We start from the raw sequence: 12,888 nt of genomic DNA, 5'->3' as shown, positions 1-12,888 counted from the left end.
ATGACTTGTACTCAGGACCAGGTCAATAGTAACAAGGCAGCAGTCAAATACCATAGGATGGAAAGAAACACCACTGACAGGATGACATCCCACCCCGCATACTATATATGGCAGGGTTCACATGGAAAGGATGATACACAGTAATGTAACTTAATAACGTCTAACAGCTGCGTTATAATTACACAGGACCTGGCATTTCCTAACTCCCACATTTTTTACATCATAACTGCAATGCTCTTTTGATTTCGTCTTTTACATCACATAGGATTAGGTGGCTCTGAGAATAAGAGATGCTGGGTCACTGAGGGGGACAAGATATGGTGCTTATCTCCTGAGAAGGGCCTGCCAAGGAAAAGCGGGATTTTGCTGTGAGCTAGAAACCAAGAGAGAGGAACCCAAAATCAGTAAGGCAATGTAGCAGGTATCACGGAAATACAATATAACTGACACAGAGGAAAGCGGTGTCACACTAGACCAATTGTGTCACGTCTCTTCTCTCACACAGCACTACATCCCAACGGAAAGGTTACAGACATAAGAGTAACATAAAAGCAGCACTGAGCAGGGATTTAGCAGTGGCAACAGAACAAACAGTTTATTAATGGTGAGTGAAGGCAGCACGAAATAAAGCACCGGGATATATGCATTTAGTGAGCTCAGTGAAATGAGGAGCTGCAGCTAACATGGCTTTTGCAGGACGGTTGGCATTCCAGTAGATAAAGGCTTCAAAAACCAGAACACTAGTCTGAGGCAAAGCTAGTATTTTCAGGGGACAAGTTCAGCTCCTGCCTCCTGTGTCCCCCTCCTTGCAGTCCCTCTCAGTACATGACATGTGGTGACGTTTTAGGGAAAATGACCACAATGGAGTTGGGTTATTTCAGTCCACAGCAGCTCAGCTGACAGGAGACATTACACTGCAAATAACAGAAAAAACGTCCAACACTAAGATTTTTGCATCATATGGTAGGAAAATCTGATTTCAGTGCAGTGTGCAGGGGAGTGGAGAATAGAAAAAAAATATATTCATCTGCACAGCTCTGTAGTGCTGAGTGTTGATGAGTCACACACACCTGGCATTCCCTCGGAGCCTGCCTCCCAGCACGCACACAGCCCTCTTGTTTCGTTGCGGCAAAAAAAAAGGCGGCACCACCATTGGTCTCTAGGTCAGCACAGAAGCTGCACCACTGTGTTTCTTTATCATCACAGTTCTGATACGTATGGAGCATTGCTCCTTAGCAGCACAGAAGAAATTTAGGCATCGTGCACTTATTTATATTTAGCGGAGTTTTATACTGGGAATGATCAGCGTTTGGCTCCATGAGGTTACAGTCTGACGCAGGCTGAACCATTAAAGGAGGAAGGAAAAGACATACAGAAGTGTAACAATGACAGCAGTGAGAGACCATGTGATGCGAGGTAGGCACCAGAGTTTTGAACAGAATATGATTATTGGATAGTAGCTGGGATGCAGGCTGAAGTCTAAAGGAAAACACGAGTGGATATGCAGGAGGAGGCAAGGCTGCAAGAGAGACGACAGAAAGGCAAGCATCAGATACATAACTGTGGACCTCTGGGATGTCTCAAAATCTGAAAATTACTTTTAAGGGCAGACGAGACCAGCAGGACTCCCAGGTAATTTCTAATAAGGTACCCCCTGCAGAATCCCACCCAGAGACGTCTGGCTGACCTGCAGCACATCTTGCAAAACAACACCGTCTTCATTTTTAAAACACCATGGGACCGAGTCTATGATACGTGTCACTAACAGATCCCACGGCTGAAAGAATTCTCCCTGCAACTGTTTCCACCCATTATTTCCAGTTTAACTTTTTTCACATCTAGAGAGCAGGCGAGTCCTCTCATATCAGGAAAAAATAATGATTATTTTCTTTCGATTTTGAATACTTCAGCAGAACTCTGACTTGTTTTCTGCTTGCTTTCCCCTCCCAGGCCCTAGACTGACCTCATGATAAAACATTCTTTCAGTTTGGCCACTTACAAGAACTCATAAATTTTCAGCAGTGAAACTTTTCCCCTCACTTCACAACCTCAACCGTAAGGCCATGAAAGGCTTCTCTTTATTGAGAGATACCTTGATTTTAAGCAGCACAGTTTAACAGGCAAAAATTACTGTGTTTAACCCTATGCCAAGTGCCTGTGGTTAACCCCAGGATCCACGGCTAATTCATAGCACAGTGACAGTGGCAGCACTGACCTACAAGAAATACAAAATCTTACTTAGTACTGAATTTTTTGAAGCATGATATATAAAGTAAAAATCTATGCTAAGCCAATGCCTTTTGTCCTGCATAGGAAGCACCTCTCACATGGTACAGACAATTAGGATAATTCTTCATACCACAAAAAACGCAAGGAGCGGGCATGAGTTACAGTGGATTTGTTGGGAACACAGAAGACCTGGAAACAGGGCTATGGTGCTATGATGCTGCTTTTAGCAGCACTGAAGTTTTTGGGGCGCGAACTCATTAGTAACAAAAAAAGCACCAGATAACCTTCACAGCGGCAGAATAAGATTTCTTTGGCTCCCTGTTGAACAGCCAACACCACTCTCTCATCCGATCTCTCCACATGGCATTGTCCCTCCACAGTGTTTCCATCCCTCCAACATTGACACTGTTTCTCCTCTAAAGTTTCTTTCAAGCCCATAGGATCCTCCCCCATCCCTGGGACACATACAAATTTACTGAAAGTCATAGGAGTGTCCTTGTAAACAAAACTGCTTGCTAAATGGAGTTGCAGGTGATCCCCCCCATGCCCCAGAGCCCCTCTTCTGGATTTTAAACTAAGCAGCTGCTGCTCAGGAAAAGCTGATGCTTTCCATGGCCAGCTCCAGTCGGCAATGACTCTAGATGCCCCAGCACAATCTCTGTCTGGGCCTCAGCCCAGCGCTGATCATCGCTAGCTGGTCTCCAGAGCAACTGTGATGCAAAAGGCCACGCTAGAGATACAGGAAGGGGCTAACGCAGTGGAAAGGACAACAGAACAGATTACGTCATCAAAACAGGGCAAGGAAAACCTAGGACAAAGGGTGTTTTGATCCTCTGCAGCACTGCATCCCCTCCAATCTTTTCAATGCCACCTTGAACACTGTAAAGCTGTAAGTGTAGTACGTACACAGCCCTACTGTCAAACATCCTGAGCCTAAATGAGAGCAAGAGTACGTCGTCTGTATCAGGGAAAGATTGTACAGACTGATAGCCACAATATAACATCTGTAACAAGGATCTGCCTCCAAGTCAGCCACGGCCGACACGCGTCTGGCACACCTGGCTGGCACACTGCGTAACAGCTCCTGCCGATATCAGCGTCATCCACACGTCTCCATAGGGAGGGTGTTCAATTGGAATGGCTCCAAGTGAGCTACTGGAGACTATAGTTATAAAAGACCAAACAAAGTAGACAAAAGTCTATTGTAAAACTCTTCTCCAGCAGACTAGCAGCCAGCATGTGCCTGTCTAACCTTACAGACAGAATGAGGCAAAATTTTAGCTGGGGCCACCTCCAATTCAAAAGGTCATCGTGACAGCGAGGAGAGCCTTTTTGGTGGACTCCTTATGTAAACTCTGAAGCACGGTATCAGATTCAACAAAGATGCTATTTATATGCATATAATGGCATATCAGCAGTTAATCAACGCGAGCAACAGACATAATTTCCAAACCGTTTCCCCTTAAAAACACCTCTGCACCCCTGTCCCCTGCAAGACACCTAAAAAACCTATGAAGGCATATTGCTAGGGAAAGAAGCAGAGGCAGCATGGGATGCCAAGGCATAAAATGCTGTTTGACCTTCTTTAGGATTATGTTTTTAAACAAACATATGTGCTAAGAAGAGAAAATCTAAAACCACTACCTTTAGATTTTGCTTCAAGTCCCTTTCTCTTGGTATTTGTGTATTCTAGAGATCACGTGCATTTCTAAAGTTAAGTGAAGGGAACGCGGTGTTTATCAGAAGCTGCAAAATCAAAATCTTTTGAGTGCAACACAGCTACACTGTTTATGCTACTTCCAATTAAAATATTCCAACAGTTTAAAAATCAAAATTAAGGTCTTCATTCCAACCAGTTTCTCAACTACTTCACATTCTGCCATGCCTCCCTGGCACAGCAGACTGCAGATTAAATTTTAAGCCAACTCCCCGAGGACACACTTTTTTGAAGTTCTGGAATATCTTTAAATAGCTCTTTGCCTAATTAGCAATTTGGACAGTACAGCTTTGTTATAGATGCTGAGATCAGTACTGTAGGATTTATCTGGATAGATCAAAACATAACCTGTCAGGAAAACACCTCTGGAACTTAATAATGCAGCTCTTCTCCACTTCTACTCAGGAGTAAGTGCCTGCAACTGGCATACCCATATTAAGTGAAGCAGCAGCGCTGAGTAAAACAACTGCCCTGCATTCTCTGCAAGTTAGATCTCATCATTAGAGAGACAGTTTACTGCAGCACGCTTTGCTGCATACCACATTAAATTTACATCCAAGTTTCCGACACGCTGCAATAGCGCCCATCCTCCCTAGACAGAGTTTGGCACTTCTGAAATAGGATGATTTTCTTTCTTCTTGTGCCAGGCTATTAAATCAAATTGTCAGAGCATAGAGCTCACCAGTTACCTCACTTACACTTCAGTACAATTGCGGTGGGGTACTGCTGTATTTCAATCATGTCACAATGCTCTGAAATAGAAACTCAATTCTTCTGGACAAGAAAGGCTCAGAAAAGAATTGAAAGGCAAGCAGGAGAAGGGAGAATTAGAGGTAACTCACCGATGTAATGAACCTGTACAAAGGCTGTCGCCTTTCTGTGTATTTCACTGTGATGGGGCTCAAATCGTAACGAAACCAGATAGCTGGGATAATGCGGCCAGTGTGACTGTAGGCTACATACTCCTAGAAAAGAAAGTGGGGGGGAAACAGCAGAAAATATCAGTGACGTCATTCAATACAGCGGATGCAATAAAACTGCTTCTGTGGATCATCTGGCCTTTACTCCACTGTTCTGTACTAATGATCAGATGGAAAGAAACAGTTAATTACCACCTGACTGCCCACCCCCATCTTTATCAAAGGGGAAAAGAAGTTCTTTAGAGTCTGATAATGATACAGGTGGGAACAGAGAGTGATGGTGCTCAGTCTCACCTTCATTCAAAATTACAGAAAGAAATAGAAAGGCTGTCATCAATTCCTCCAGCTTAGATCTGCTTTATCTAAATACAAGCAGTCTTTAAGTGGTTGCAGGTGAAGTTTTTGTACTGTCAGTATGTAAATCATATACTAGGACACCAACAAACAAATGGAATTTAGTTTGCAGGAACCTGACAATCCCTTTTTGTCCATGCACTCAGAACAGCAAGCGGCAGATCCCGTCTGTAAAGCCCCTTTCACACTGCGACCGATAGCGCAGATGCTTTGCCCCTTCAGTGTGAATCACGTAGAGCCATGTTTAAAAATCATGCCAAAATGAAACTGTATACTGAAAAATATTGGCAAAAGTTCAAAAAATATTCCAAGCTGGCTAGGGAGAGACTTCTTGAGATCGCCGGTGATTTTCTCCTTTAATCCGTTTCTTTAATTATCCAGTGCAATCAATCAGCCACAGAACAACACCCCAACAAGCCATACTGCACAATGCCAGTGTAGAACAGATACTAACATCAACTTACTGTCAAAAGCCACATCTTTTTGAGCTAGTATTTTGTCAGTGCTCTCAGTGGAAATATGTATCAGTTTTCAAGGAGCAGGACATTTATATTGACAGGCTGAAGAAAAATCAAAGAAAAGCAGGCTGGGACTCAGGAAACCAATGAGAGCCACCAGCACCAGCACGGCACACACTGACTCTTTGCCCAGCTGCTCTTCCCTTCTTTAGCCCTACAACATTTCTGCCAACTCAGATGATCTCTTCTGTTTTAATTCTCCTTCACACAGAGGCAAAGACAACCTCCAGTACTTCAAAAAGATGAAGAAAAGACAAGCAATTGGACACCCATGAGCATTATACAAAACAGTATTTTAATCTCTGTGTGTTCAGAGGGAACTAGTGAAACAGCATCTATCTCCTTCATGAATCTCATATAAATCCTAAATTTCCCTCTATTGTGTTTTTTTCCAAGGATGGTGAGAAGCACAATATGGCTGGAATCTCTAGTGATAATATTTTCAGGGCTCTTACTGCAAAAGTTCTGCAGCATAGCTTAGGATGGCGGATACCTGGAGAAGTGAGGAAACAGTGTCTAGGGTGTAAGAGGGGAGGGAGAGGAGACAGACAGTCCACACTTAAGAGTCTTCATCTCTCCACACGGGGCAATCAGTGCCAGATTATTCAAATGGCTTCTGATTTCCGTTTCCCACTGATCAGGATGGGAGTCAAGGCCTAAACCGCTGATAAAAGTATTTTTATTTTTAATAAGAAGAAAATGCCAAGGCAGCACCGTTTCTCTGCAATTCAGTTTTGATAGAACTGACCTCATTTCTTTCTTCCTTCCTCTCCCCTTTTCCCCACCAGCAATCCAGCCCTAATGAGTCAGTCTTGGCCAAACGCCCCAACCTGCTCACAGAAGTGTCAAAAGCTCCTGCTGTCTATTTTCCAAATTACTTTCAGAACTTGCATCGCAGCGGTCTTATCAGAACAACAGTTGTGACATTAAGCAGAACAAATACACTGTAATCTGAATAGAGGGAGACATCCAAATCATTGGGACACACTACAAGCAAGTCCAAAAGTCACTGGATGGGAACATTAATCTGGAAAGTAGTCCATGAGAGCATGTGTTTGATTGTCAGTTACAGCAAACTAGCAGTAATTAGATATCATGAGCAGATTCTGGACTTTCATTTAGCACCTGACTGGCAAATCATTTTAAATTGAAAGAGGCTTTTTGCCTTTAAAAGTTAATAGGGTCTTTTGTTTGTTTTCAAAGTTCAAAACATTGCATTACTAAAGCACAAATACCTTCACATTTAACATAAACTATGAATTCTAAAGTTACAATAACTATCATAATCCACTATAATAAAGGAGGGACCGTGAAATAGTCAACCCCTATGTATTTGCCGCTGCAGGTTCAGTGGCTTAGTATCTGAAATCAGCATTTGTAAAAAGCTAAAACCCCTGCTTACTTATTTGCCTGATACGTCCATTGCAATTGACCGTTTCATTAATGAAACCACTTGTAAGTGCTGTTTTGCATGTTCAGTTGGATTGCAGGTTCCATCCAGATGCCTCTTGACACAAATCACAAGAAATCCTGCAGCACGTAAAAGCCTTCCACGCAATTTATTCTATATCTAGATCAGTTGAACTGACTTACGAGAACGTCACGAGTAAGAATACTTTTCTCTAGAATTAAAACAATACCACCACTTGCTCTGACAAGCCCTCATAATCCCAACCCTAATAAAAGCCAGGACCAGGAGCAACAGGAAGCCCCACTTTGAAGAGCTTCAGTTCCTTCTCCTCCCAGCAGAGGCTACTGCTCACCTAGAAACAAATGTACATGGCTGCAGAGCAGAGAAGCAAGAGGGAAGAGGAGGGATGACTGAAGATCCTCCATGCATCCACTGGGCTGCAATGGGGAGCTTCTCTGAGAACTACCTGTTTCTTTACCTTATTTGCTACAGTATATTGGTATGAGTATCGCTGCTTGCCGCTCATATCTTCATACACCGTCGGGACTATCTTCAATATATAATCATGAGAGGCAAGAGCTGTGGTTCAGGAAAGGAAAGGAAAGAAAACAATAAGTTAGCACTCACATAAAGGAACCACAGCCTACACAACATTTCAAAGTAAATGTGCACAACTGACTAAAGCAAGTCACAGAAAAGGTACTTCCCTTCTCCTTATCTCGGGTCCTGTGCTGAACTGACAATTTCACATCCTACATTTATGTCCTTCGTACCAAACTTTGCAAGGTACTTGGATGCCACCAGAATCTACTCACCATTCTAAGACTTCTGTAGCACCATGACCCATGAAGATGAGTTTGGATCATTTGAATTTTCTTAACTGCTTACAGCTATAAATGATAAGACTCATATCAGGACCACAAAAAGCTGTCCTGGTTGAGTCAAGAACTAGCTAAGGTTAGAGCAGCAACTCACAAAGCTGTTTTTGACAGAGAAAGCTGAGGCATCATAACCCATGTAGTCCCATTCCTTCTCTTCTTCCTCATCCTATAGCTGCTTAACAATTATTAATTGATTTTTTTCACTATTTAAACGGCTTGTGACAGTTTTTCTGTCTGCTGAAACAGTTCTAAAACAGAATTCTACATGATCTTGCCACAGAATCCTTTGGCCAAGTATAGCACAATATTTGGCTCCTGGAGGGAAAAAATCCCACAACTGTCTAACTTCAGGAACAGCCATAAACATTTTTTCTCCCCAAAAAGCAGAGGTCTCATAATCTGCTCTTCAAGGAGAAAAACTATGATGAATTGCAGCATGCATTGGAAATTTCCTTTTGTGTTGCTGATGATAAAGAAGGGCAATGAAAATGTCTGTTCTTCCCACCACAGAGTAGAATATAAGGTAAGAGCTAACTTGCAACAAAAGAACAAGGAAAAGTTCTGGTGGTGGTGGCAGCAGCAAGGGAAAACCATAGGAATAGGATATGGAAAAAAACCTCAGTAACTCCAAGTCAGTCATAATGATCATAACGGAGCTGGAGACAATGTCCCAGCTGCAGAAGGGCTGCAAAGGACCTTTTGGGCTAAGATTTCTCTATGGTACTGGAGAAAATGGAAATGTCAGTCGGCTATGTCTGTATAATTTTGGTTCAAGAGGCAGATTAAAGACTTCTGGATACACTAGCGTTGCATGAATGGCCTTGTTTTCCCTCCTGCAGGGAGTGGATAAGACCTGTAATCACTAAGAATACGTACGATTTGAGCTGAGTTTGTCTGCTCCCTCCAAGGCATTGAATGCTCCGTGAACGTTATGGACCTGGAAAGCAAAAAGGCATATGAAGAAACTATGTTCTGACTTGCAGTCTTGACCTTTGCTTCCCTACCCTATCCTGTAACAAGATCAGCCTGATTCAACCTTTCCAAAAACAAAGCCTCAACCCAGCAAAAGATGACTTGAAATATCTTTCAGTGACCATCACCACAGAGGTTGGTTCCAAGTGAAAAAAGATGATTTCACAACATCTTCCACGATGAAACTCCAAAACCACTCCAAAGCTAGAAGAATTGCAGTTGGAAGAGGACTGTTGTGAAATTTCATGGTATTTCCTAAGAGCTCTGCATAGCTAACTGTGAAATTCATTTCTCAGACTGAAAAGGAAATAAATGGGAAGTATATTCAGGTTAAAACTCAAGGTTCTCCTGTAAAAGTAGCTCACATCAGAGCTTTAACTCATCAGCCCAGCTTTCACACCACACACATTATGCCCTTGGAGATGGGAAGGACACATGCTACCACTGCCATCCATAAAGCTCTTCCTGCAGCTGGTCCCAGGCATGCAAGTATCTGTTTGCCCAGAATAACAGGATTTCCACCCCATGGCTTTCACATACTATGATCTGGAGTCTGATGTTCACCAACAGAATAATCAGTTTGTGAACTCTCTAGACAAGGAAAACCCCACAGCAACAGCTGTCGATTAGAGGTTGCATCATACACATAATGTACAGCAAGCTATATAGGAAGGACAAAAAACTCCACAACCTAGATATTCCTGACCTTAAGCCAGACAACAGGGAAGAAGAGTTTGGAAGAAGAATTTAGTCATGGGTGTGACAGAGTTTCACCTCACTACCAATGCAATCTCCTTCCCAGGCCCTCTCAACGACTGATAGCATGGGGACGTATTTGGCTCATCCTAATGGCTGTTTCCCTGTTCTGAATGCTATGGAGTAGATGACGCTTTGGAGGAAGCGGCCACTGAATCCATTTCTCTCCCAAGAAAGGAAATTCTAGAAAGACAAAATCATCGAGTTCAACTGGCAAGGTGCTGAAGAGAAACACAGAGCAAAAGCAACAGCTGAACCTCCTACGGAGACTTTCTGTCTGCCAGCATTTCAAACCTTTTACACAACAGCAACCATTTCCGAACCACCCAGGCAGACCGTACACATTCTCTACTCACTGTACAAAGCATACAAAGAAAGAGAAGCCCCTGGACTGGGCTACAGTATTACGTTCCATTCTTGAGACAGCTGAGTCTCTCATAGTGCATTGGGGCCAGAGACTTTAAGGTCCACTTTGAACACTCTAACAGTAAATATTCGAGTGGCCACCCAGCAAACAACTATCTATCCCATGAGAGACCCGTATATTTGGACTTAAATTCTTGTCCTTGGCCCCTCAGCACTCCCACTTCTATTTATAAGTAAAAGTTGTCTCCTCTATACAGCAAATTTGCAAAGCTGTGAGTTACAGAGCTTCCATGTGGACAAACCCACCAGACATTTGCACAACTACCTGTTTCTGTGCCATCATGTCCTTTGGGTCATTTGAGTCTCTTGCCTTTACAACATGGATGGCATTTGTAACTCCCAGTTTGACGTTTTACCATTATTTTCCTTGTGGAATATTCTGGACTCCTATGACCATACTTGCTGTCCATAGATTGCTAATTAATCTCTGCTCTATGAAGCGCAAGGTGAGTTCCTTGAGGGAACATACTCTTTTGTACCTTTTTAAGTGCCTGCAGGAACTTGAACAAGGAGTAAGCTTTTGGCCACAGTCACAAAAATGCTTTGCAACAGAGAACTTAAGCAAGCCTGTAGAGCCAGACACTTTCAGGACTGTCCTGCACTACACCAAGGCCAAATCTAGAGCTTGGGTTAGTAGCACAGGAGGCTAGTCAGTGGTTTAACAGTGCCAACACTATCCTCCTGCAACATGGCCCTCAAAAAGATGCTTGCCAAGGCCTCAAACAGCCTAGGCTTTATGCTCTACAAACAGATGCAAAGACATACAACTGGGCACATAGCTCAGGCAGTCCAACAGCAGGCTAAAATAACTTCTAACTTCGCAACTATCAAGCGAAGACAGGACCTCTCACAGGCTTGAAACAAGGATTATTCAACAGCATGATCTAGCACTCAAGAGAATTCTATGGTTAAAAATGTATAAGCTGCTTTCCACATCTCTTTCTTTACTGGGTTACCTGATGTGCAAGAACCTGATTGATTTGAGTTTTGATCGCATCTACATGAGAGAAAAATCTACAAAAATTCTGCCACTACTGTGCACGATCTACTGCTGAAAAACTTAAACTGATTCAACACCAAAAAAGATTTAAATCTCTTATTTAAAATGGACTGTTTTTTTCTGGAGAACACAGAAAGTACCTGTTGAGTACTCTCTACAAGCAGAGTTGTAACAACCTACAAAGAACGAACTCCCAGCACATGACACAAGTGAATGAGAAGCTCTTCATGCTCTTGAGGAAATATGAGCATATATTGCATCAAAGCAGGTGGAGACAACCCAAAATACTCAAAGGTGTACCTAGACAGACTTAAAGCTTTCTATACGTGCTGACTTTCTACACTGCTTGCTGAATCTTGGTAACGCCTGTCTAGTGAACATCTCCTTCTTTAATTTGTCCTGTTGAACTCATGTTTGCCTGCAGGACCAGCAGCACCTACATGCTTCATTCTTGTGTATGGGGATGATGAGTAGTCATTTTAAACTTTGAAAATACTAATCAGAACTTGTCCAAATCAGGAGCTAACCACATGTTTGCTAGACAGGTTTCTCACCATCAGAACTGAAGACGTTTGCTCCTTTGCCCCTAACTGCCCAGGCTTCTCATCTCATTCATGCTGATTTGCACTTCAGCTCCATTACTCAAAAACTGCATGATAAAACAGTGGGAATGCTGCCGTAGAGCACCGATTTCCCACGCAAACTGCAGAACTCCCCATTAGCACTTACCTAATATTTTTCATAATCTCAGTGTGCTTTACAGACATTAAGCCAAGCTTATTTATATGCTAATATTTCAGCGTTCCCACACAAAATACTTCCTAAAAGAAGCCGGGAGCAGAATCAGAAGACTACAAAGCAACGCTTAGACTTGTTAGCATGAAAAAGGGTTTTGGAAGTGGGTGTACAAGAAGCAGACTAATGAGACGTCTGTGCTGAGGAAAGAAGATTACAGAGAGACTATGGGTAAGCAATGTTTAGGGTGAGTCGCAAACTGGGTGTGCACATATATAACTCCCACCTATGATGCTAGCTCCTTGGAAGTAGGCTAGAGAAGTGCTGTAATCTCTCCTTATTGAGAAATCAGGAATTATTACATAACTTGCAACACCTGGTGAAACTGTCCACTGGGCAAATGCACACATTCAGCTTCTCCCCAGCAGGGAACTCGCAATTCTAAGTCTAACTGGCCTTTCACAGAAAAAATTTGACTAACAGCTGTCTGCTATACAAGTACAGCAACGAGAATTACAAAGAACTTGACTGGTGTCATGGTAAAGACGGTAGCGAGCGCACATCTACCCTTAGTACACTCACTACTCCTGTGCAAGGGCAGTCAAGATTTATTTGCTGTATTAATACTGAAAACAGAACTGCATAGGACTTTACAGCCACGAACCCTTGTTTCTACTGCCCATGGGAAGATAGCCACAACATTTTCCAAAAGCACTTTCAGTTTCAGATGAAAACAGCAAAGTTACTCTTACGACTGAGCGGCTCCTTCCTGAGATGGTGGCATATAAACAGTTCTGTGAACTCTTCTGGACAGAGTGTACATTGCATGAACGCAAGGGATGGGCTCGCTCACCCAGGCAGCATTTTCTTATGTCCTCCCCACACTGTACCTGGCCCTTCCATAAAACCAAAGTGTCTAATATTAAAGTCACTCTCATTGCATTCATTCCCCTGGAGCCAGGGAATTTT

At 42.8% G+C, this 12,888-nt stretch overlaps 1 protein-coding gene across 2 annotated transcripts in view; it reads right to left on the bottom strand.

Moving 5' to 3' along the window:
* ERGIC1 (endoplasmic reticulum-golgi intermediate compartment 1) overlaps nucleotides 1-12,888 on the bottom strand; it is a 61,430-nt gene that overhangs the window by 5,011 nt on the left and 43,531 nt on the right. For both annotated transcript variants that reach the window (XM_054079505.1, XM_054079504.1), the window contains exons 7-9: nucleotides 8,907-8,967; nucleotides 7,628-7,728; nucleotides 4,789-4,911 (exon numbers count right to left, since the gene is read on the bottom strand). In XM_054079505.1, the coding sequence (XP_053935480.1) occupies nucleotides 4,789-4,911; nucleotides 7,628-7,728; nucleotides 8,907-8,967 (285 nt within the window). The remainder of the gene's footprint in view (nucleotides 1-4,788; nucleotides 4,912-7,627; nucleotides 7,729-8,906; nucleotides 8,968-12,888) is intronic.

Source organism: Cuculus canorus, chromosome 14 (genome assembly GCF_017976375.1).
Source record: "Cuculus canorus isolate bCucCan1 chromosome 14, bCucCan1.pri, whole genome shotgun sequence".
In the NCBI taxonomy this organism is placed as follows: Eukaryota; Metazoa; Chordata; class Aves; order Cuculiformes; family Cuculidae; genus Cuculus; species Cuculus canorus.
This window is presented reverse-complemented; position numbering and strand designations above follow the sequence as displayed.